General features: G+C 43.0%; 1 protein-coding gene across 1 annotated transcript in view; it reads left to right on the forward strand.

Annotated features, from left to right (window-relative positions):
* The window catches only part of syne1b (spectrin repeat containing, nuclear envelope 1b), an 81,770-nt gene that overhangs the window by 20,507 nt on the left and 36,513 nt on the right, over window positions 1-24,750 (forward strand). The window contains exons 32-87 of the mRNA XM_088354806.1: window positions 55-282; window positions 471-569; window positions 871-1,058; window positions 1,172-1,295; window positions 1,386-1,552; window positions 1,698-1,851; window positions 1,922-2,547; window positions 3,031-3,210; window positions 3,303-3,453; window positions 3,524-3,682; window positions 3,784-3,966; window positions 4,162-4,263; window positions 4,615-4,818; window positions 4,904-5,111; window positions 5,186-5,298; window positions 5,410-5,615; window positions 6,209-6,358; window positions 6,436-6,727; window positions 6,853-7,025; window positions 7,347-7,656; window positions 7,742-7,906; window positions 8,015-8,371; window positions 8,432-8,568; window positions 8,657-8,834; window positions 9,448-9,630; window positions 9,705-9,848; window positions 11,153-11,308; window positions 14,326-14,490; window positions 14,653-14,825; window positions 14,927-15,080; window positions 15,156-15,299; window positions 15,425-15,589; window positions 15,658-15,975; window positions 16,040-16,195; window positions 16,371-16,541; window positions 16,618-16,944; window positions 17,042-17,194; window positions 17,256-17,423; window positions 17,589-17,765; window positions 17,851-17,997; window positions 18,110-18,235; window positions 18,322-18,498; window positions 18,695-18,960; window positions 19,069-21,229; window positions 21,341-21,678; window positions 21,804-21,948; window positions 22,130-22,348; window positions 22,430-22,698; window positions 22,775-22,940; window positions 22,999-23,154; window positions 23,230-23,382; window positions 23,520-23,702; window positions 23,831-23,968; window positions 24,041-24,226; window positions 24,319-24,441; window positions 24,562-24,744. Coding sequence (XP_088210932.1) covers window positions 55-282; window positions 471-569; window positions 871-1,058; window positions 1,172-1,295; window positions 1,386-1,552; window positions 1,698-1,851; window positions 1,922-2,547; window positions 3,031-3,210; window positions 3,303-3,453; window positions 3,524-3,682; window positions 3,784-3,966; window positions 4,162-4,263; window positions 4,615-4,818; window positions 4,904-5,111; window positions 5,186-5,298; window positions 5,410-5,615; window positions 6,209-6,358; window positions 6,436-6,727; window positions 6,853-7,025; window positions 7,347-7,656; window positions 7,742-7,906; window positions 8,015-8,371; window positions 8,432-8,568; window positions 8,657-8,834; window positions 9,448-9,630; window positions 9,705-9,848; window positions 11,153-11,308; window positions 14,326-14,490; window positions 14,653-14,825; window positions 14,927-15,080; window positions 15,156-15,299; window positions 15,425-15,589; window positions 15,658-15,975; window positions 16,040-16,195; window positions 16,371-16,541; window positions 16,618-16,944; window positions 17,042-17,194; window positions 17,256-17,423; window positions 17,589-17,765; window positions 17,851-17,997; window positions 18,110-18,235; window positions 18,322-18,498; window positions 18,695-18,960; window positions 19,069-21,229; window positions 21,341-21,678; window positions 21,804-21,948; window positions 22,130-22,348; window positions 22,430-22,698; window positions 22,775-22,940; window positions 22,999-23,154; window positions 23,230-23,382; window positions 23,520-23,702; window positions 23,831-23,968; window positions 24,041-24,226; window positions 24,319-24,441; window positions 24,562-24,744 — 12,744 coding nt within the window. The remainder of the gene's footprint in view (window positions 1-54; window positions 283-470; window positions 570-870; window positions 1,059-1,171; window positions 1,296-1,385; window positions 1,553-1,697; window positions 1,852-1,921; window positions 2,548-3,030; window positions 3,211-3,302; window positions 3,454-3,523; window positions 3,683-3,783; window positions 3,967-4,161; window positions 4,264-4,614; window positions 4,819-4,903; window positions 5,112-5,185; window positions 5,299-5,409; window positions 5,616-6,208; window positions 6,359-6,435; window positions 6,728-6,852; window positions 7,026-7,346; window positions 7,657-7,741; window positions 7,907-8,014; window positions 8,372-8,431; window positions 8,569-8,656; window positions 8,835-9,447; window positions 9,631-9,704; window positions 9,849-11,152; window positions 11,309-14,325; window positions 14,491-14,652; window positions 14,826-14,926; window positions 15,081-15,155; window positions 15,300-15,424; window positions 15,590-15,657; window positions 15,976-16,039; window positions 16,196-16,370; window positions 16,542-16,617; window positions 16,945-17,041; window positions 17,195-17,255; window positions 17,424-17,588; window positions 17,766-17,850; window positions 17,998-18,109; window positions 18,236-18,321; window positions 18,499-18,694; window positions 18,961-19,068; window positions 21,230-21,340; window positions 21,679-21,803; window positions 21,949-22,129; window positions 22,349-22,429; window positions 22,699-22,774; window positions 22,941-22,998; window positions 23,155-23,229; window positions 23,383-23,519; window positions 23,703-23,830; window positions 23,969-24,040; window positions 24,227-24,318; window positions 24,442-24,561; window positions 24,745-24,750) is intronic.

Genomic DNA, 24,750 nt, shown 5'->3' on the forward strand with positions numbered 1-24,750 from the left:
TTGTCGAAACAGCTTTAAAATTGCATTCAAGCCTTTTCTTTAAAATATGCTCAGGCTGTCAAAACAGAGCTCGAGGAGCGTGCTCAAGTTCTCTCAGGACTGGAGACAGACTCCCAAGATGTGGCGCTCTTCGTTTCATCGGGCGAGGCAGCCCGCATCAAGGTCCGCTTGACCCAAATTGGGCGTTATTGGGACGAGTTGAGGGAGCGTGTGCAACAGCTTGATAGGCAGCTGCAGGAAAACCTCACACATCAGCAAAGGTTCTTGCAGAACTTCCAAGAGGTGCAGTGGATTCAGATGTTTAAAGTATTTGGTCTTAGGATGTTGGATTAGTAGTGGGAATGTGCCCCTTGTGGTTTGGCATCTTTATCTAATTTTCTCCAGATGGTTCATCTTTCTCCCAAATTACAAAGGGCATACGTAGTCCATAGATTTATAATTTATTTGAGAAACATGTATATGTTTTATAGGCACAGGCGTTGCTCAGTGAGCTGCAGTCAACACTGGAATGTCCAATCAAGACGTGCAGTTCCTCATCAGATACCTACAGGACCCTTCAGAACCACATGGTGCTTGCCTATTAATTTTTGTGATGAAATTAAAAGTTTGGCAACCTATCTATTATGGACAATAGAGCAGGGCTCAATCGTTTGTCAGCATTAATTTCCTGCAATTGAATTTATTTGAGCAATGACCTGCTCGGTTTGGCGATATCTCCGCCTATGTTTAGAGACTTATTGAAACTGATCTGCTCCATTAATAAAAGATGATTGTGGCCCCATTCCGGTGCCTGCAATTCACCCATATCTGATTGAAGAAGAAAAAATGACACTATGAATCCCCTTCTCATTTTGTGTGTCTGTCTTCTAGGACATTTTTCAGCAACTGGAGAGGCTGAAGGGAACCTTACTTTCGCTACCAGCTGGTGCCCGGCGACTTAGTGACAGAGGGAAAGCAGAGGCGGCAGTGAAGGCACTAAATAGCAGCTTTGAACAAAGCACTCAGGAAGCCAAGGTCAAGCAAAGCACTTTGGAGACATTGCTAACTGTTTGGCAAAGGTAACATAAAATGATACAATGAAACAAAAATAAACTTGAATCTGAACATATATGTGTCTGAATCCGAAACCTTTTGCAACATTAAATCTTTTATGTATATTGTTTGGATGCAGGTTTGAGAAACAACGTTGCCACATTATTTCTTGCCTGGAGAGGAGCGAATGTGCTCTCAAAACAGATAGTAGGTCCCTGTTAGGTGATAAAGCCAAACTCTTTAGCGTGTTGCAGGACATGCAGGTGAATAACTTACCATTGTGACATACTGTACAATCAAACGAATCAAACAATTCTTTGGAAAAGAGTAATCCAATAATATTTTTTTTTCAGGACTTGCACTCAGATGTCCAGAACCTAGGTCACAGTCATGTTGAGCTGGTCTCTCTAGGGGCATCACTTTTTTGCAATGCACCGGATGAAAGAGCAAACCTTTTGAGTGAAGAACTTGATGCTCTTCAGATTAAATTACATGCCCAAAATGATGCTTTATCCAAAAGGTATGTCAAGCCTTAGGAGTATAAGTCCAGAGGTTTCTTCTCGATCTATTAGTTGATAAAATATGTGTGCTGCTTCCAGAAAAAGAAAGAGGGAACCTATCTTCACAAGTGAATACATTCAGGTCATATAATTCTTGTCCTCCAGGATCCAGGAGCTCCATAATCAACTAGCCAAGGTGGAGCAGTTCGAACGAGATCTTTTGAATTTCTCCCAGTGGAGTGAGACCATTCTTTCGAGTCTTCACACAACTTCGCAAATCAGTATCGGTGACCTGCCATCGGCCAGCACACGAGTTAAAGTAAGTGACGGGAGATATTGGAACACACCAAGGGATACAAACAAGATTTTCCCATCACTTTTTTTGGCAGGAGACACAGGAAGCTTTACAGAAGCAAGCTACAGCAAAACAGATGTTAGATACTCAGGCCGAGGAGCTCTCTCAATCCTGCAATCCTGGTGATGCGCAGCTCTTCCGTAGTCGTGTGGACAACTGCGTCGAGCCCTACCTGGAGGCCCAGCATATCATCCAGCTGCAGTGGGAGTGCCTTGAAAAGCTCAGTACCTTCCATCAGATGCAGAGCACTGCAGCAACTGTCCTTCAAAGCTTGCGACAAACTGTGGAGAGCGGTGGTAACTGGGACAGCGCCCGAGTAGAAGAGCTGCAGCGGGAGCTTTCCAGCACTGCAGTGGACGTGTGTCAACTGGAAGCGTTGGCAGTCACCCTGGACAGCGATCTGTGCAAAAGCCATTTACACATCATTGCAGAGGAAGGCTCTCGAAAATCATGCCGCATGCTAGCTGATTTACTCAGCGCTGAACTGGATGCTTTGAGGAAACTGCTAGGTAACAAACAGAGTGAAGCGGAGGAATTGGGGGCTCTGTGGACTTCCTTTAAGCAACGGAAAGAGCAGCTTCTCAAAGCTGTGGAAGACATTGAGGAAAAAGCCGACCATCAGAGCTTGAAGGAACCCAGCATTTTGGCTCTCCAGCAAAGGTATAAAAAAGGTTCTTGTGCAAGTATGTTATTTTAATTATAATTTCATGTTGATTTAAAGAAGGATTTTGGCTGATCTTGTACACCTGCTGTCAGATTGCTGGCCATTTTTTATATTTAGTATTGAAGTAAAACCTGGTCCTTATGTGAGAAACTATGTTATTGTACTTCAATATACCATGGAAACAAATGCATTTGACCTGGTAGCCGGCGACTACGCATTTCAAGACGTGTTCTCACGTCAAGTAATGTTTATTTGTACAGCCCTTAATCAAAAGTAGTCTCAAAGGGCTGCGTCAATGGTAGTGATCCAATTAGAGGAAAATCTAAAGTTTTTAAATAAGGTATAAGATTGTACGCTGATAATTAAAGTTACCAATCACTCTCCCTGCCCCGATTCTATCTTAAATATAATTTTAAGAGGTGTGGGAAAAGTTTGTACGACCCTGATCTAAGGCTACACTTCATTGCTCCTTGTCTCAGGTTGCGCTTCTTCAACCAGCTTGAAGATGAGCTGCAATCTCACCAGCATGAAGAGCAATGGCTAAAGGACAAGGTAAGCCAGCTGTCGCAAAGAGACACAGAGCTAGCACGGGAAGCGCAGAGAGAAATCAACCTCCTGGAGACCACGTGGGAGGACACCAAGAAGCTTATCGCAGAGAGGTATAGCAGAAACGTGATGTGATACAGTCTTTTATTGAAGAAGTGAATCATTTTGAATCGGATAAAAAGCTCTACTTTTGTGTTTTCAACAGACAAGAGCAGTGCAATGTTCTCACTGAGCTTATGAGAGAATATCAAATGCTGAAATCCACCATCAGCAGTGTGATGGAGAGTGCAGAATCTCTGCTTGATATCAGATCTGTTTTAAAGGACCATGAAGAAACCAAACAATCCTTAAACAAGGTCAGCACATGTCTGGTTTATTTTTTTTAATGTTTTTTTTTCTCAACAAATCACATTCTACACTCTATAGCATGAAGTGGTCAAGGCGGAGATGGCAGACAAGCAGCAGGATCTGGACCGGTTTTCTAGCAAAGGAAAACAGTTGGCAATTGAGCTGAAAAAGATACCTGAGTGCGACTTACAAATCATCAGAAAGGATATGGAGAAGCTCCTGGACCAGTGGCTTGATGTATGTTGATAGCAAGATTTGTCTTTTCTAAAACATGTCTAGGATCAAAGCTCAGGAAAACTGTACTACAGGTAGATGATGATTGAGTCTTCCTCTGGTAGGTGTTGGAAAGGGTGGACGATAACCTCCAGCGCTTGAAGAAGACCTTACTGCTGTGGGAAGGTGTGCGGCAAATAGTAGACGATGTGGAAAGCTGGACGAGCAGCTGTGTGACTGAACTGAATGAGAGTCTCAACAGCCTTAACGAAAGTCACAAGGTTTCAGCAAGGCTCTCAGTGCTTCAGGTAAGGTTTTAGAGCATCTCATGAGTGCCTAATACCAAAAAGGCCTGTTTCTTTGTAAATTGTGTTTAAAGAATTATGAGTTATTTTATAACAACACACGCACCAATATTTAATACATGTAACAGGCAAGTCTTAAACAAGAAAGTCCTCGTGCATCCACTGACTATTGCTAATCACAGTAATTCTTGTCAACAGGAACAAATGAGCGAGAGGGAGCTGGTACTCGAAAACCTGCAGACAAAAATTGCAGATCTGAAGAAGAGTAGTCAAAACCAGGAAACACCTCCAAAACTGCAAGTACGTAGACCAGAATACAAGAAATTTCTTGCACTGGGATTTTTTGATGGATACGCATTATTGAAATGAGATTAAAAAAATGAAAAAGATGATGAATATAACTATTGGGGAATGTTGATGAATGTAGTTTAGTTTTCATTTATTCCCAATTGAAGTGGGCTGTGATTGCTACAACAGCACGCTTACTTGTACATAAATATTGCTAAAGATTTATTGTGAATTTTCCTCATTGTACTTAAGAGTACTTTAGTAAATAGTACTTCAGCTAAATACCAATACAGTTTGTTAAGGAGCCTTTCCTGTACAAATCAACCAGTAAGTCTCACAAAACATCTATTTAACCCGCTGCAGTCGCTGGAGAATGACTTGAGGAAAAAGATGGCATCAGTTCAGAAGTTGCACGGGCAGGCGTGGGACAACCTGCAGGACTTCAGCGCCCAGAAGAAACTTCTGGAAGACTACATTGCACAGATGTCCGGTTGGCTCAAAAGCATGGAAGACTCCCTGGTTTGCTCTCCCAATGGGTCACATCCTGAGGATATCTGTCGAGTGAAGGTAAGTTCCAAAAGATATTTTCTTGTTGGCTTTCAATTTTTACGGAATTTTATCTTGAATTTGCCCATTTTTTTGGTGTTGTAAGGAGCTCCAGAAAGAGCTGCAAAACCAGCAAGGAAGCATTGACTCCACAAGAGAAAGCCTGAACAACCTGTGTCGCAGATATCCCTCGGAGGAGCTTTCCAGTTTGGGTTCCGCGCTCACTGAGCTCATCAAGACCTACGAGTCTGTAAACCAGGTCTCGGCCAGAACGTTGGCGTCACTGCAAAACTGCCTTCAACAGCAGTTCAATGGTAAGGAACATGAATAGAGAATACTTGATAAGCAAAGCAATGTTATTTAAATTATTTAACCCTTTTATCCATAGAACTTGTTCAGGAATTCCATCGCTGGCTTGTGGAGCAGAGGGAGATTGTGAAAGAATGCTGCGACCGGTCTGGAGACACTCTCATCGTTGAACGAAAATTACAGAAACTGAAAGTATAGTGAAGCTGTGTTTTTTTAATTCAGAAAAGTCTGACCACTTACAATGCTAAATGTATTGATAAAAAGAAAAAATAAGTCAGTGTTTCATACTTACCCTGCTTTTAGGGTGCTATGGAGCGCATAGAGGAAGGCAAGGTGCATCTCACTCAGGTCTGTGAGGAAGGAGAGAAGCTCCTTCTTCATCTCCCAAAAGCCAATGCTGGCCAGATCCAGCAGCAGTTGTCCTCCATCCAACAGGACTGGGATAGCTTTGTGGAGCAATGCAGACAGAACCAACAGATTCTGGAGGACAGTGCATCCCTCATGAAAGGGTAGGAGTGTTTCAGAAAGAAGTTTCTTTTTGATATGGACAAAATATCCAACATACTTTTTCAATAAAACTACAAGCATAATTTCTGGCTATTTTCATCCTGAGGTTTAAGGCCTTTCGTGTTAATCATAACTGAGATGGAATGTCTCACCATAATGAAAAGGGAGTTTTTTTTTTTGGAAGACAAGAAAAAAAATACAGTTTAGCTCTAAAGATAAATGTAAACAATTAAGAGTGATTTTTTATAATATTTTACTTGCTAATAAGCTACTAACTGGATTTTATCTTGAGGTAATCAATGTAGCTGCTAATTCTAGTGGCTCTATAGGTGCTTATTCTTGATCCCTATACTCGCAACTAATTCTAGGAATCGTATCACTCAAATTGGCCTTAGTTGATATTGTGGCTACTGGCCACGTTGGCGCTAACTGCTAAAGAGACATGAGTCGCTAATTCGGTAAGCATGGCTAGAAAAACTATGCATATAATCTAATTGGGTAGATTCAGCTCTACAGACAGTCTAATAATGATCTTTAAGCTTTTTTTGAGATTGGCATCTCAAACAATCCCTAACTCCAATCATTGTTTCATCAGATTTGAGGGTCGCCTGAAGAAACTCAAGTTGTGGTTGGAGCACATGGAAAAGAGAATGACCTCAGACTTACATGAAGACAAACAACGAGGTCTCGAAAAAGCCTTGCTCGAACAAGTAGAGGAATATCAACAGGAAGTTTTGAAAGAAAGGTATCCGTTTGTTTCAGTTTATGTATAGAGATTATTCAGCTATCCATACTTTAATGTAATTAAATTCCTCTGGGCAGGGACTGTTTTGAGCGTTTGTGTCAGGAAGCACAAGCCTTGAACGAGGGCGGGCGAGGAGACAGCAGTGAGACACGGGTGTCAGCACAGTTGCATTCGCAGTACCAGGCATTACTGCGACGCGGACGCGAGAGGCTACGCAGCTGTCAGATTACTTTGCAGGAGCAGCAAGCTTTCGAGGAGACGCTACAGGCCAATTGGACCTGGTTGCACGGAGTCCAGGAGCATCTTGCCACACTCAATAGCACCATTGGCAACAAAGAGACACTTGAGAAAAGGCTTGCGCTCGTACAGGTCAGAAAAAAAGTCCTGCCATTTTTCTCCCCTTAAAGCCTTACAACACAAATAGTGTATTAGAAATTAAAAAAAATCATCAAAATTCACTTTTAGCCTTTATATTTCCCTTGTTGTTGTTGTAGGATATCCTGTTAATGAAGGGCGAAGGCGAGGTAAAGCTAAACATGACGGTTGGAAAAGGAGAACAAGTCCTCAAACATAACAGGTTGGAAGGGCAGGAGGCTATATGCTCTCTGCTGCAGAGTCTTAAGGATGCCTGGGCCAATTTGTTGATGACTTCTATGAGCTGCCACAGGTAAAGAATGTGACGCACACAAAATGTTATAACTATGGCTAAAACCACTGGCACTACTTTTAAATTATTATGATGGTGCACATTTGTTTAGAAAATATGTTTGAAAAAGAAAGTAGATATTAGTTGAACAATGTGCACAATTATCACCCGAGAAAAATGAGTCAAAACACAGAAATATGAGAAAATAATACTAAAAATATCAAAAATGTGAAAATCTTTGTGACAAGCCAAGATTCCTAAATTTTACAAATAATTCCATTCGAGTAAATAATACGTTTTTTAACAAAACGCATAGGTATTTAGTCAAACTCTTGTCCACAGTCGACTGGAGTGGACGGTGGCGCAGTGGAGCAACTTCCAGGAGAGCAGGAACCATCTTCAGCAGTGGATGGAGTTAGTGGAGCAGGAAGTGGGAATGACTCTACCCCAGCAACCAGGCCTGAGAGAGAAATCAACTCACCTGGAGCGTCTCAGGGCTATCCAGGCGGATGTTGATGTTCACGCCGCTGCTTTGTCACGTCTTACCGACAAAGCAGTGATGCTGTATGAAAAGTGTGGCGACCAGAGTTTTGGTCCAGAGTCACGGGCGGAGCTCACTTCACATTTTGCTGATATTTCGGCTGTGGTCAAGGTAATCAAACTGTTCCAAAAGCAACTTTTTGTCACAAGTGTAACATTCAAACTTTGAGGATAATATTATTTTATTTTTTCGTAAGGGTAAAATCCAGTCCATGCAAAGTATTGTTTCCGAACATGAGCAATATCTGGACGCTGTCAGAGACTTCAACGACTGGTTGATCTCTGCCAAGGAGGAACTTCAGCGCTGGTCGGACCTATCAGGAAACTCAGATTCCATCAAAAGAAAGCTGTCCAAGGTTCAGGTAAGTCTCAGTCTAGTTTGAGATGTATTGGCCAACTAAAAACACAGCTCAAGGCCATAAATAATACAATTGCATTTATAACCGGTCTGATATTTGCTGGTTTCTAAGGAGTTACTAGGTTCTAAGCAACATGGGCGAGAGAGACTCAACAGAGTGCAGAGGTGCGGGGCAGCGGCAAGAGATCATACAGGCTCGGGCGGATACGAGGCCATTGAACGCGAAGAGGTAGCCCTGGTGTCAAGCTGGGAACAGTGGGAACGTGCTGCACTTCAGACCCGAGCCAGTTTAGAGACGGCACTTTCTCAGATGACAACTTCCGAGCAGGAGTTCAGCAGTCTGTCTGCACAATTGGAACAAGACATGCTGGCCCTTGGCCGTCAGATTCACGACTGGCGTCTACGACTTGAGCAAGCCGAGGGGAATTGTGACGGAGAGGAGATTCTCAAAGGCTGGCAGATTGCAAAGGTGAGTTAGATTTGTGTTGCACATAACAGCCACAGAAACTAAAAAGGAAAACATTCCCAGGACACATTGGAGGAACTAATCAAAGCCGAGCCCACATGCGATAGTTTGAAGACGCAGCTAAACGATCTGTGCCGCTTCTCCAGAGACATGGCAGCCCACTCTGAGAGAGTTTCTGCCCTCATTAAAGAATATAACAGGTACTGAGAGATGAACAGCTTGGGATTGAACATTCCCATTATGCTCTAAATACGAAAAACTTTTTTTTCTTTTTTCTTGTGGTACTAGTTTAAGTCTCCGAGCCGCAAGGGAGTGCCAGAACAAAGAGAAGCTGCAGGAGCAGACTTTTCGCTCGGCTTACAGGGAGTTCCAGCAATGGCTGGTCAACACCAAGATCAATACGGCCAAATGCTTTGATGCTCCTCAAAACGTCTCAGAGGCCTTAGCATGCTTGCAAAAGATTCAGGTAGATGGTGATTTTGAATCTATAGTACACATTTCCTATTTTGTCAGTATTTTTGCACGACTAATTCACTGCCCCTTCACATTGCAAAAACTAAGAAAATAAATTATTTTAAATTGTAGATGAAAAATATATTTTTTTTCATTTTAAAACTATTTCTCTGCACTACTATAAGGAAAGTACTGGTAGATAGCATAAAAAATGCTTTAAAAGGCAATTATTAATGTTTTTTTTTAAATAATAAAAATAAATACGTTAAAATTATTGAGAAAAAAATGAGTAAGCTTGTTTTTTCATTTCATTCAAGAAAAAAATAAGTATTATTTTCTCATTTTGCCCAAAAAAGGATTCAAAATGCAGCAACATTTAAGCAGCAACAATGAAAAGCAAAATTTTAGGTTAACATCAAAGGTAATGTTGGACGTAATGTCTAAAGGTGATATTATAGCTAATGTGAAAACATTGTTTGACTATCATGCTTAGGACAAAATTGGAACCTAAATAAGTTAAAATAAACTCATCTGTCAATCTCTTATCTGTAGACATTATCTCCATACCTTTTTACTGTTTACTGTTGCCTATCTTTTGATCTCTGATAATTGTGTCTGCTCCGCAGGAGTTTGTAAACGACAGAGAGGTGGGTCAGTCCAAGCTCAACAACGTGGTGGTCGCTGGTGAGCTTGTATCCATGATCACAGCCAAAGACAAAGTGGAAGCATTCAGGACAAAGATAAGTCGTGCACTTGAAGACTGGAAGAACATCATGTCCACTCTTCATAGCAGGGAGATCAATCTACAAGTGAGCAAAGATCAGGACAGCAGGAAAGGTGTTTAAAAAGTCAACTGACCAGATGTTGTTTTTTTTTGTTTCAGGACCTGGTGTCGCAGATGAAGGACTTTGAGGCCAGTGCTGACCCTCTTCAAGAGTTTCTAAACGTCACCGAGACGACCGTGCAGGAGAGTAGCATGCGACTTCATGATCTAGCGGCCAAGAAGACGGAGCTCCACAAACTTCAGGTGAGAAAATTGCTTACCTCATCCTTAAACCACAATCAGGTAAATACACTGCAAAAAATAAATCCGACTGCATTGGCAGCAGTTTTTTTTAGGTATAATTTTTCTTTATCAGGGATATTTTTTTTCATTTTATTGATTGAAATAAGAAAAACATCAGTAAAATAAGCTAAGTTGTCTAATCTAGCAAAGGGTATATAATTTTGCCTATTTCAACAAATACTTTGAGGGCACATTAGAAAAAGAATACCTAAAATCAGCAAAACGATCGATCCAATGCTAAATAAAACATTGGCTAATTTGAAGTTGAAATATTTTACCTAAAAGTTAGAATACCTCAAAATAAGCAAAAAATATACTTGTAAAATATACAGAATTTTCTTCCATTGTAATGTTGGAAGGTGTTGTAGCGTACTTGCTAAATTAGCAAGTTAAAATCATTTGGAGCTAACCCTGCTACATTGATAATGCCATTAACAATGCTAAGACATTGGTCTTCCTCAGCTCTAAATCTAGCTCATCCTGTAAGCTAACTTAAAGACATACCTGTCAACCTCAGCTAATTGCAATTCCCCTGATTAAGCGGAAATGCACCTCAAAAACAACGCAGCACCTATTTACTCACAGAAAAACAGACTATGTAGAATACCGCCACAATATTAGCAATCTTCGCTGACGTTGTCGTCTACTGCCAGTGACAGAGACAATTCGGATTAGAGCTAAAATGGGCAAGACAATATTGGTCTAACAAAAAATAGTTTTCTAATTTTAATTGTATTTTTTTCCTGTACGAAAGCTGTCATACAGTGTACACTATTTAAAATGATTAAATAACATATAAAATGCGAGGAAAAGGTATGAATGTTGCTGCTTAAATGTTGATTTACAGGTATGTAAAGAGCTAATGCTAAATGCTAACTTGAACAGCTAGCGCTAATGATAAAGCAATGCATGTCAGAAACTAAATGGGATTTATTTTTAAACTAGTAGTAACATTGGAAACTTACTTCAGAAACTGTTTTAAAATTAAAGTTTGAGGTACCATTGGAGGCTAATGTTAGGGGATGTGCAAATCAAATATGGGATGGAATGTAGAAATCTATTACTGAAGTTTACATTCGAATGCAGTTTTGTAGCTCGAATAGCTAACTGCTCCTGTCCATATGTGCAAGCTGTGTTTAAAATGCTGCCTTTCTATGCTGCTAATCCTAACATAAATTGTGTTCTCCACCTGGCCTGCTTTAGTAATCCTTGCCTTTTGTGTGTGCTTGCTCAGTTTCTACAATAACCTGCTTATGCCCTTTCAGTCTGTGCTTGAGGAGCTAGACTCCCATGAAATCCAGCTGAGCAGGCTAAAAGAGAAGGCCCAGCGTCTCTTGGACGAAACCGCAGCCGGCAAGGGTTTTCTGCATCGCGTATCACAGCTTTCTGCTCAGTTCCTTGCTTTAAAAAACCTGACTAAGGTACAGTAATAGTTTGCTGTGTGTAAATTGGTGAGAAATTTGAGAAAATATTTTTTCAATTAAAAAAAAGAAGTAAATATTTTATTTGAATTAGTTTAGAGCAGGTGTTGGGAACTCTTTTTATAGGTACATATGGCTCTGAAATAAAATCATAGTCACGCAAATTTCATCCATAGCATTTCAAATCGGTTATGAGTTAAGCCGAGTCATGTGCGCATATAGCCAACGTAGCACTAATAGAATGGACTAATCGGTCCAGTATACAGAGAGCATGGCCAAGATAGCTCAAACCACAGCCGCACTTGCCAGTCTAAAACCCATCTGTAATGAACAGGAACATAGCAGGTAAATCAAAGATAAGACTCCTGCAGGCGCCACGCCTGCGATACGTGGACTCTCACAGCAAAACTGCAAAAGAAAATCAATGCCATGGAGATGCGATGCTACAGGAAACTTCTAGGCATCAGCGACATAGCCCATGTGACAAACCAAACGGTGCGCAACTCCATCCGAGGGCACAGTGTACTGACAAAGAGCTGTTGTCAACTGTGTGCCGACCAAAACTTCAGTGGTCACGTTATAAGACCATCAGGACTGACGAAGATCATTCTTCAGGTCACAGTCCAACGGGGCAGGAGGAGAGGAAAACCGAAAAAGAACTTGGCCAACAACATTTAGAAATGGACTGGTGCCAACTTTGCCAAGACCCAAAAACAGACCATAAACCATCAACAGTGGAGAAAACTGTGCAGAGTTGCATCCTCATTGGTGCCTGACAAGCCATGCGGTCAAGGGATTTGTGAACTGTAAGCAGTAAACTCCCGACTACAGTCTACAATCAAGGTGTCACACTAACAGACCCCGTTCTCTGCTGTACTCTGCGAAGGAATCCTTTATATAGAAGCTCATTAAATATTTTAGGTTTACTGCTAAACACTTAATGATGAAAATCCACAAAAAAAAAGTAAACACACAGAAAACCCAGCCAAGCACACAGAGCAATTTGATTGGGTGAGCAATAGGGGTGGCTGGAGCTGTGCACACAGCGTACTTCTCTCTGCCCTGCGCCATCTGCACCAAAAGTAAATATGTTAGTATCCTTGTTTGCAGTATTTTGTGGCATTTTTTCAAATGCACTCTGCTTGCACTGTTTTAAAAGCATTATTTTTGAAAAAACTAAGGTCAATATGAGCCTCAACGATTTTGAGTAATTGTGGGAGGGAGACAAGTTAAAGGGGTTTATTTGTTAATATGTGCGACACATGTTCTGGCATTATTCTCATTTCATCAATTTTACCAAATCTTGTAATGTCACACCACGAAATAAAATGCACTAAAAAATTTGATTTTGTCGGGAGAGCGGGTTTGATGGTTTCTCTGAAATTGGTCTTAAAATATATTGTATTATATTGTATGGCTCGCTCTCAAAAATAAATCGTCAAAATATTTTGCTATTATGGCTCTTTGGGTAAAAAAGGTTCCCGACCCCTGGTTTAAAAAATAGCAATATTTGAGCTTTTTATGAACCTATTTCACTGCAATCATTTTGCGGCGAGAATTAGAGTTGTTGCTGTATTTTAGTAGTTTTTGTGTGGTTTTTTTTCACCCATTACTGTGGACTTTGCCGTAGAGGTTTATGCAGTTATGTTTCTGTACTTGCTACTGCCACATGTCCAATGTCCGGCCCGGGGGCTAGTTACTGCCCGTGATCAAGTATTTACTGGCCCGCGGCCTCTGTCGTAAATTGAATGATATGTGGCCAGCTAGTAATGTTGAGGGCAGTATAAAATACATTTGGGAGAGCGGGTGAGCAAGGCAGTCAGACTCAGGAAACAGGGAGCATGGAAAAGGTGGAAGAACACATTATAGCTCAAAGTGACCCGGTCAAACATCATGCAAGCAGGCTTCCACCGTGTCCGGTTCCTTGTGCAGGCAGTTTACGATGTCCTACCAAACCCAGCGAACCTTCATGTGTTGGAGTAGAGCGAGACACTCTCCTGTCTCCTTTGCTCCGGAAGAGGATCCTTGGAACACCTGCTCAGCAGCCGTCCAAAGGCCCTGGCTGCTGGTCGCTATCGCTGGCGTCATGACCAGGTTCTGAAAGCAGTTGCTGAGCGCATCGCCCTAGTAATCAACACGGACAAATACCATCAAGTCCCAAGCAAGGCAGTCAATTTCATCAAGGCAAGAGAGAAACCCAGGGCTTGTGCACAGACAACAACAGGACTCCTCCACATTGCCTCTGATTGGCAGTTGCAAGTCGACCTTGGGAAACAACTAAGGTTCCCCCAGCACATATCAGCAACATCGCCAAACATGATAATAGCCTGTGAGGCTTCACCTGATCATGCTGGAACACATAGTCCCGTGGGAAGAGCGCATTGAGGAAGCCAATGAAAGGAAACGCGCAAAGTACCAGGAGCTAGTGGAGGAGTGCAGGGGCTGGAATATGGTATTTTAGCCAATAGAGGTCGGCTGCAGAGGTTTTGCTTGACGATCCTACTGCAAAGTCCTAGGACGGTTGGGAGTGACAGGGTCAGCCAAGAAGAAAGCCATTAAATCCACGAGCGAAGCTGCAGAAAAAGACACTATGTGGCTATGGCTCAAAAGGGCAGAACCTTGGGCTACTACGCAAGTTGAGGCGTGATCAACCTTGGCTGGGTCACCTGAGCGAGAGTGTCTGATGTTGCGAGACCAGTAACACTAAATTAACCCAGGATACATCATGATGTGTCCCAGTTGCATCCAGGAGATGTTTCCTTCAAGTCAAGTGTCCTTGTTTTTTCAAAAATATAAGGAGAGAAAAAAATAAGTTGGCACTATTGGATATTGAAAAAAATGGATTCAAATTAAAAATAGGTTGTCTAGTGAAACATTGATATTTTTTAAAGAAAATATTCTTAACAATCTGCAGTAAAGTATTATTTTGTAAAACGTGTAAAAGGAAAACAGCCTTTAAAGAATTGAGATTCAATTTTGTGAAGAAAGTTTTCTTATTTTGTCACTATTGTATACAGGAGAAGGCTTCACGGCTCGATCGCATTCTTACTGAGCACCAGCTGTTCAACCATGGACTAAGCGAGCTTCAGAACTGGGCGTCAGACACAAGCCACATGCTTCAGACTTACTGCGCCCCGACGGCTGACAAAAATGTCCTGGATAGCCGAATGATCAAACTGGAGGTAGAGCAATCTGGACTCTGGATGATATGATGTCTAAAAGTTTAGATACAGTAGTTATCCTTTATATAGAGTATATACAGTTTTTATCCTGCGAAGATGTCAAAAAGGTCTGCTGAAATAGTGGTGCCATCATCATGTAAAACCAACAATTGATGGTTCCAGGCTTTACTGACTGCCCGCCAGGAAAAGGAGATCCAGCTTAAAATGTTGATCACTCGAGGGGAGTCTGTTCAGAGAAATACCTCAGCCAATGGTGTGAAAGTTGTACAGGAACAAATACAGGAGCTGAAAGATTCTTGGGATTCCCTGCTATCTTCATCTATTCAGTGCAAAAGGTTAGAAATTGGTTATACTTGATCAACCCCAAAGGTGAAAAACAGCCAATTGAAATATTGAGTCAATTTAAGTGATCCTAATTTCTCTTCTGAAACAACAGCCAGCTGGAATCTTCTCTGTCCCAATGGACCAGTTACCAGGAGGATGTGTGTCAGTTTGTGAGCTGGCTGGAGCATGTGGAAGAGAACCTGAACCTGGCGGATAAACAATGTCCAGAAATGCGTGATAAAACTGCTAACCTCAGCAAGGCAAAGGTGACGCCATCTTCCGCTTGAAGGAGTTTTGTGTTGGCAAACAAGTAATTTAATAACGCGAAGCTGTGTTTGCAGATGTTGTACGAAGAGGTACTCAGCCATGACAAACTGCTGGCCACTATTGTAGCCAAGACTACCAGCATAGCCGAGAACTATGTGACTCAGCTGGAGCTGCAAGATCTGCAGGAACGCTACAATGGGATCAAAGACAATGCTATGGTATTCTCCTTAAATTTATATCAACATTGAAAATATCTACCGTGACAACTTGATGTATACAATATATTATAACCTCATGCAGTATCTTGAGCAAAACCGGATAGAAAATCTTGTTTGTATTCAAGGGGGCGGTTGGCAAAGCTGAAGAGATAGTACAAGTTCATGAAGAGTATCAACAGGGCCTTCAAGCCTTTGAGGACTGGTTGCAACAGGAACAAGAGAAGCTGGGTTTCTACACTCAGTTGGAGGGAGATGTCGATATGCTGGAGGAGACCCTCCAAAAGTTGCAGGTTGGAAAAGCTGAAAGACCAACTTTCACTTAAAGGAAAAAATAGATCCTCCTTTTTTGATACTTCAGGAACTCCAACTGCATTGCACAGAGGGCCAGGCTCTCCTGAACACCTTGCTAGTCAGCCGAGAGCAGGTCGCTCCATGGGGGCCGCCGCAGATTGAGGACCGAACCCTGGAGACACAGCAGCAGGAGTGGAGGATGTACCAGGCCCGACTGGCTGACACCAGGGCTCAGCTCAACAGTGCCTTGGCCAAACTCCGACAAATGGAGCAGAAGTTCCAAAGGCTAGACAGCTGGCTTAAGGGCATGGAGACTAAAGCGCAACTCCGAGCCGACCGCCGCTCTGACAGAACCACAAAAGATGCCCAGCTCCAACTGATAAAGGTTTCTGTTTTTCATTCTCTTCAGCTTTCTTGTGGTATCGCTAAAATGTTCTTTCTTTGTACAGGCTTGGGAAGAGGAAGTGCTGGTTTATCAAGAGGAGATTGAGGGACTCGGTGTATTGGCGCAGCAAGTTCTGGAAGAGACCCATATTAGCAGCCGGATCTGTACTAGAGCAACCCAGCTTACAGCTCGCTACCATGCTTTGCTCTTGCACTTACTGGTAACGGTTTTTTTCCAATTAATGTTGATGCATTGCACTGAAATAGATTATGATAAATTATTCCAACATGTATATTGTGTTTAAAAACAAATCCCTGAAGTTACTTAAAGGGTCTGTGAATGTTGAGAATGCTTCAAATACCGGCACTACCTTGTTTTATCTTCTTTGACTGCAGGAGACAATCAAGCAGCTGCAAGAGGAGATATCCTGCATTGAAGAGGCACAATGTATCTTTTGTAAATTCTCAGACTGGCTTCTAACTATCCAGAACAGCCTCCATACACTAACATTAAGTGCAAACACACTAGATCACTTGGCAATGGAGAGAAAGATGAAGAAGCTGGAAGTTAGTTTTTTTGTTCTTGTTATGGAGGGCAATGATTTTGTCAGGGTAAAGATAACATCCCATGTTTTTTTCTCAGTCCCTGCAAGCTGACGTGGAGCAGGGACACGCTAAAATGAAGACCGTCAGAGAGAAGACAGAACGAGCCGCAGCCTTCTTAGAGGAAACTGAAGGGACTCAACTGAGGGAGGACGTTGACAGCCAACTGGGCCAACTGGAAGACCTGATTTCGGCCCTGCGCACTCAACAGAACACTTTAGAAAAGTCTATCTCACTCTCCAAAGACTTTGGGGATAAATATAAGGCACAGGCTCATTGGGTCATGGAAACGAAGAACCTGTTGGCATCTAATGTGGAACCCAAAGCTGAGCTATATCAAAAGAAGGCCCAGCTTGCAAAGTATAAGGTAAAAAAAATCCCCTTAGTTATTCACTTCATGCACAATAGAGAATGTTAGACGGAATAAAAAAGTTACAGCTACATTATTCTGTTACCTTTTGCAGACAATCCAGCAGATGGTGCAGTCGCATGAGCAGGCTGTGAAATGTGTGATTGAGAAGGGTGAAACCCTGTTAGACACAGTCCATGACCCTATCATTAGCGACAACATGAAAACCCTTCAAGCTGATTATCTGGAACTGTGCTCGTTAGCAAAGGTATCTAACAATGTCACGTACAATGTCACCTATTGCAATGTTCTTCATTTTTTTGTTTCAGACACAGGTCCAGAACCTGGTGGAGTGGGTGAAGGAACATGAGGATTACAACAATGAGCTTCAGGAAGTGGAGAAATGGCTCTTGCAAATGTCCAGTCGGCTTGTCACTTCTGAATCCATCCAGACAAACAGTATAGAGATCGCTACACAGCAACTTGCCCTGCACAAGGTGAATGCTAAGGTTCCATTTCTCAGAAGACATGGGTTTGAATAAGGTTATAAAGACTTTAAAAACATGGTGGTTGAAATAAGTAATGAATGCTTATCACTTATTTCAAATTATGATGAGGTTCATAAAAAATTTTAATAAGTCGGATTTGTTTTTTTCCTCTAGGCCATTATGGAGGACATTGCCAGTTTTGAGGAACGTCTCACCAGTTTAAAGCAGAAAGGACAAGATCTGGTCTCCAGCTGCACTGACCAAGTCCAAGCTAAGATTGGCCAACAAGTCCAGGCTCACCAGCTTGGAATCACGGACAGTTACTCTGCCATATGCAGCACTGCTCAACGAGTATTGCAAAACTCCTCGCAGTAGATTTTTGGTAGAACCTAAATTTTAGCCTAGTAGGTTTTTTATCGTGAGTTTTTGCTCATAGGTGCAGCAAAGTCTGGACCAAGAACTCCAAAAACATGTAAACCACCAGGATACCCTTCAGCAGTGCCAGACATGGCTGGCGGCCATACAGGAGGAACTCCAACTGAACCAACAAGAACCATCCGGTCTACAGGAAGCACTTAAAAAGGTACTTTTGCAGCTCATATTTGGACAATTTTCAATCTATTGGTGCTTCTAGATTAATGCTGGGGTGTAACTGCATAATTATTATCCCAAGATTTGTGTCTGGTTGCTTGCAGGTGAAGCACTACAGAGCCCTTCAGGAACAGGCCAGCACTTACCTAGATCTGGTGTGTTCAGTATGTGACATTTCTGACAATGCTGTTCAAGTGATAGCAGCTGAGGTCCAGAGGGTCAAGATTACCGTAAGAACAGTCGAGTCATAGCGAAACAATACCAGATTTTTTTGGGACCTTTATTCCTTATATGATGTTGGTTTTGGTTGTTTTAGATTGAAGAAAGAATGTCAAATGCTCAAGAGCTTTCTGAGGGCTGGAGGGAGATCAAGGAGCAGAAGCAAAATCTAACCAGTCTGTTCCAAGATATGGAGCAGCAACTCCTGAGTCTGTCCAGAAGACCTGCAGAGTTGGAGACTAAGATAGCTCAAAATATGTTGTCCCAAGCCGAGGTAGTGCAGTACTGAATTTATAGTGATGTGTTTTTTTACACACTTTCTCATGTTAAAAACAATGGTAGCTAATTATTTGATTTTGTTCTGTAATTAAAGTAATGAGTAATTTAATAAATCAAACTATTCAGATTTATTTTAACTATCCTATAGAATTGGCATCAACCTTTGTGACTTTTTTTTTTCACAAATCCAGGAGTGCAGCCAACAGATACAGTCCAAACAACATATTTTGCTGAAGATGACGAAGAACATCAACACACTGTCTCCGGGTCAAGACTCTCCAGAACACGCAGAACTGGAAAGACTGAGTCAGTCCTGGCTCGAACTTTGTCAGCAGGTCAGCAAGCTACTGGTCCAAAGACAGGAAGATCTACAGAGGTCTAAAGAGTATCACACCTGCATTACTGCAGTCGAGGAACTTTTTGAGCATGTATCCAAGGAGTGGGACAACCTAGCCAGGTACAACCATCTTGATTCTATTTTCAAAATTTGTATTGTGTTCATTGACAAAGAAAACCTCTGCTTTTTGTGTCTGATGCAGTTGTCTTCTTTTTTTGTTTGTTTTAGAACTGATGCAGAAAGCTCCTCTCAGCATTTAGAGGCATTACGCAAACTGGGAGTCAACTTGAAAGGACAAAAAGGTACACTTGAAGAACTAAAGAACCAAAAGAAGAAAGTCATTCACTACTTGAACCTGGATGACAAGGAACTGGTCAAAGATCAGATCAGTCACTTTGAACAGCGATGGTCGCAGATGCAACATCTAATTGAGACGAAAATCCAGGACTCTGTAATGACAATAGAGGAAATGGGTCAGGTGGAGGCTCGTCTGAGGGAGGCTCGGGATTGGGCTGAAGAGCAGCAGCCCGCTTTGTCTGAGGCTATGAAAATGAGTCCCCCTCCAGAGTTGGCGCAAAGTTTCCTATTTGACCACCTGAGCATCTGCAGTGAGTTGGAAGCAAAGCAGCTCTTGCTGACCCAAGCAATGACTGATTCGGACAGGGTTCTGGCCCGTCTAGGCCTCAGTGAACGTCAGCGTCTTCAGCAGCTAATTTCTGACACCCAGTCCAAGGTTGAATCTCTTAGTGTCAAAGTGGCGCAGCGTAAGAAACACCTAAGTAAGGCTTTTACAGAGAGGACTCACTTCCTCATGGCAGTCAATCAGTCCATATCATGGGTCCAACAAAATGAGAAAAAATTACAGGCTGAGGAGTACATTGCGTTGTTACCAGAGGACTTGGCAAAGCAGGTCAGAACCTGTCGGAACATCCAAAGTAGTTTGAAAGCGTACCAGAGTGAGCTGACATCCTTGTGGTCTCAGGGAAGGGACCTGATGAGGGATGCCAATGAGGAAGAAAGGAATGAGATTCTCAAAAAGCTGCAGGAGTTGCAAAACATCTTTGATAAAACCCTACACAAGTGTGGCCTGAAACTTCAAGAATTAGAAAGGGTCTTTGTATCGAGGAAGTACTTCAAAAATGACCTTGAAAAAATATGCCAGTGGATAAAACAAGCTGACATAATCACATTTCCTGAAATCAATCTAATGGTTGGCGACACTGAATTAGATGCGCAGCTTTTAAAATACCAGCAGCTAATCGAACAGGCAGTGGAGTACGAGAACATCCTCCTAATTGTGCAAAGAGCGGGTCAAGAGATTTTGCCCACTCTCAATGAAGTGGACCACTGCTTCTTGGATGAAAAACTAAATATCCTCCCGCAGCAGTACAATAACATATTAGCCTTAGCCAAAGAGAAACAGGAGAAAATCCAACAGGCTATTTTCACAAGAAACGAGTACAACTCTTTCATAGATGTCACGCAGAAAGCGCTGGAGGAACTTGAGGAGCAGTTTAACCATCTAGGTGGACAGCCTGATGGCCTTCAAACAGAGGAGGTGCTTCGTCTGCAGAGCGACTACAAAGCCATCCAAGAGGATCTGAGCAACCTGGGTCTTGCTGTCAATGAACTTAACCAGAAGAAGGAGGGATTCCGGAGCAGCGGACAACCGTGGTGCCCGGAGAAAATGACTCAACTCACCGGCCTTTACAATGGTTTGAAGAGGCTGGTCGAGCAGAAGGTCGAGCATCTGGATGAAACCTTAGAGTCGTTTGAGGACCAAAGGGCGATGGCCATGCAAGTTGACTCAGAATTAAAGGCCACAAAAGAGCAGCTGGTGAAGGTCAATGTTGAGACTCAGTCCGCAGAGGAGAGACTAAAGAACTATCATGCACTTGCAGGGAGCCTCCAGAGTGCCCACTTGCACTTATCTAGACTCATGGAGGAGATGGGCTCTCGTGCTCCACAATTTGACCAAACGATGCACAACGCCTCAAAGGAGCAAGTTGTCTTATGGCAGGAGGAGCTACTGTCCTTGCAGGCTGCGGTCGGTGACCTGATTGAGGAGTGTGAGAACCGTTTTGTTCAGAATAAAGACTTTGAAACAGAAATGCAAAGGACCCTGGCCTGGCTGCAGCAGGTCCGGGACGACCTCTGTTCGGCTGTGACTGTAGATATGCGGGTGGAAAAGGTGCAGGAAGAGATCAGGAAGCAACAAATCATGCAGGAAGAAGTTCAGTCCAGATTGAGGATTGTGGCAGCTCTTAGTAGCAGGGAGAAGCACAAGTACTCCAGCGCTAACGAGCTGGCACCCACCAACATGGACGTGAGTCTTGTGGAAATGGCAAAGCTTCAAGCAGATGTTCAAAGACAACTGAGTTCAAAACAGGTATAAACTAAACTTACATGTATCCTATCAGTGTTGCGCAGTGGAAATGCATTTGTATTTTTGAATTTCAGAAGGTTTTAAGGAGGTATTATCTTTACTTTATTCGCGAAGGGGACATTGGAGCAGGCCCTGCTTCTATGTCAGAAGTATCACTTCCGGATGCAGGCTGCCTGCGAATGGCTGGAGGATGCCGTGTCCTTCCTGCAGCAGGCTGGCCTGGGCGTGGATGTTGAGAACTACGAAGAATGTCTGAGGCAGCAGGACGGCATCATGGCTACCGAGCAGGAGTTTCTCATCCACCTTGAAGAGTTGGAAAGCCTTGTGCCTCAGCTGGAGGATCTGGTCAACCCTGTAGCTAAAGGGCAACTGCTGGTAAGCGTCGAATCAGCCAAGCAGAGAGGCCTTGAAGTCCGGGATCAGCTCCAATGTCACCAGGATGTTCTTCACAGGTAGTTTAGACAAAATAGTACGGCCTCTACACTGGTCTGTTGATGGTAGTGTTGCCTCAGCTTCATTCCATTGTCCATTTGTGAACTGACAACCATAGACAATGCCTGAATATTTCTCTTCTTAGCTGTGTGGCTCAGTGGAATTCGTACCAGGAGGCCCGGCAGACCGTAATCGAAATCATGAATGAAGCAGAAAAGAAGCTTACCCAATTTTCCACAGCAAAGGCAGCAACGAGCGAAGAGGCTGAGAACAAGTTGCACAGTCACCAGGTAGGACAGGCCACAATACCTTTTTTTTTTCTTCTTTTTTTTTTCTTAATTACGGGTAAAAATATATATATTGAGTGAAACAACTACAGATCTATCACTTGTATACCTTCCCTTTGACCTTGTTGGCTTTATTGTGCAAAGTAAATCAACTTTTGTGTTGTAATCTGCTTTACTCTTGTAGACCCTGGTTTCACTGGTCAATGGATTTCAAAAAAAGCTTAGTAGTTTGGAAGAGCAGGCAGCTCATTTGGAGCAGGTTGGCAGCGACACCAGCAAAGCCACCATCAGTCGTTCCATGACAACCGTGTGGCAGCGCTGGACCAGACTCCGCAGCGTGGCCCGTGGCCAGGAACAAGTTCTTGAGGATACGGCACAGGAGTGGAGGACTTTCAGAGAGAAGGCAAATGTTCAAGTCCAGGGATGGCTTAAACTATCAAATGACATGTATTTAATGTGAAGAACAATTATCTTTTGGCAAAAGATGACAAAGGTGCAAGCGGCCGCAGATGAGCTCCGGAATCGGGTGCCAGACAGCGCTGTGGAGAAGGTCTCCAAGGCCACCCTGCAATCCTTGCTGGAACAACATGATGTGCTGAGCCAAGACTTGGAGAGAGAGCTTTCTTCACTGACTCTGCTTCGTCAGTACGCCCTCAGCCTGCTGCATGATGTGGAGGTGCCCTCGCCTACTAGTGAACAGGAAGAGCTTCCCAGCCTGAAAGAGATCAGGGCTGTGCAAGAGCAGATGGACAGGTACTAGCTCAATATCCCAAAAGAGTTCAGCTGTATCTTTTTTGAGTATGGTATAATTTCTCTTATTTGCGTGAAGTCTTCTAACACAGTCTAGGATCAAGAGAGCTCAGGCTGCTCAGGAGCTGAGGGACAGAGAGGAAGTGGAACGAGAACTCAGCGCGGTGAAAGCCTGGATACAGGAGACAAGAGAACTTCTTTTTGACTCAATGACTGACATCGACTCCCTGCTTCAGGAACTCGAAGTATGGAAAAAAAGCTACAAGTTCCTATTCGCCGTATTCTTTTATTTAACATTTGCAGGTGGTCCATGGAGATGTGATCACTTACCGTCAGAGTGTGGACAAGTTAGCCGATCAGCAACAGAGCAAATACCTGGATCTCTACACCATCCTTCCCTCTGAAATTTCCATGCAGTTGGCCGAGGTCTCGTTGGCTTTAGGGGCTATAGAGGATCAGGTGCGGCCCTGTTTGTGTAAAGTTCTGTATTGAAATCCGTGCAGATCTTAATTGTGCTTTCATGGGGCATTTTAGGTTCTTTCCAAAGAGAGAGACATTCAAAAAAACAGAGAAATCAAAGAGGAGTATAGCTCCAGGATCCATGACGTCTCTGAGAAACTCAAAGTAATCTCAGCCAAATTCAAAGACCAATATCCGGATCTTGACCAAGCCAAAGATGAAGTCAAGGTAGATAGCCAGATTTGTCATACTTTGATTGAGAAGACACACCACAGGAAGTGGTGCCCCAACGACCGTGAAAATGAATACAATACATGGTTTGCCTGTAAACCGATCTTTTGCTTTTTTTTCCTTTATATGTAAAGCGTTTAGTGGATGACTTGGACTGCTGTGGTAGTACTCTTTGTAAACTGGATTCGGCCGTGCAGGACTTTGGCCGCCGCAATCCTCTGCTTGCCAAGCAGCTAAGCGATTCCATTGGGAAGCTGACAGAGATGCACCGTCACATCACCCGACTAGCTGACTCTCGCAACAACTGGCTCAAAAAGGTTTGAAACCCTCAGCATTTACTAGCTGGTAATCACACAATGTCCTCAATGGGGGTTTGCCTCATTTTCCAAGAAGGGCAACTATATTTCGCTTTGTGGTAATTTCTCACTGTTGTTTTGCTGTCCAGGCTGTTATCTACCTAGACGAATACCATGAGATGCTGGATTTCATTCTGAGGTGGTCAGAGAAAGCCAAAAGCCTTGTGAGAGCCAACATCATTTGGAACTCGTCAGTTCACCTACAGGAGCAGATACGAGTGTACCAGGTATGTACTTCATATAATGCATGTGGGATTCTCATCCTCCGTCAAAAAACAATATTTTTTTCCGCTTGCCAGACTGTCCTCCGTGAATCCAGCGAGGTCCATGGAGATCTGGAATCCATGTCAGAGAAAGTGAACCTCCTCTCTGAGGTCCTCCAAGTGGAGACCATGAGTCAGCAGGTGTGCAGGCTCAGTCGACACACCGAGGAGCTGCAGCAAAGCATCAAGACGCGGCTGCAGGGTTTGGAGGATGCGGAAAAGGTTCGAAGTTCTTAGTATCTGCTCTCCATTATGTATAAAAAGCAATCAATAACTGTACTGCAACAATGCTTATCTAATTACCATGTCTTCAGAGTATGGAGGCACTTGAATGTGAGGTGAAGGCATTACAAATAGCTCTGGAGCATGTCCAATCAATGCTAATGTCTCCTGAGCTGGCACGCCAGAGCCTCAAAGAACAGCTGCTTCAGAGACAGGTAAACATCACAAGATACCATGGGATACACGTTTCAGCTTTTACCTATGATAGTGTCCCATTCTAAATCCATCACACAAAACTCTAATGACAACATTTGATTGAATTTTTCTGACGTCAGATTTTGATGGGAGACATGGAGAGTTTAAAGCAGCAAGTGCAGGCAGTGCAGTTGTGCCAGAGCGCTCTGCGGGTCCCTGAAGAGGTGATGCCCAACCTAACAATCTGTCGCACGGCGCTACGTCTGCAGCAAGACGCCAGCCATTTGCAGCACGTGGCTATCCAGCAGTGCAACATCCTACAGGTTTAT

Source organism: Urocampus carinirostris, chromosome 15 (assembly GCF_059441175.1).
Source record: "Urocampus carinirostris isolate Australia breed hairy pipefish chromosome 15, RoL_Ucar_1.0, whole genome shotgun sequence".
Classification (NCBI taxonomy): domain Eukaryota; kingdom Metazoa; phylum Chordata; class Actinopteri; order Syngnathiformes; family Syngnathidae; genus Urocampus; species Urocampus carinirostris.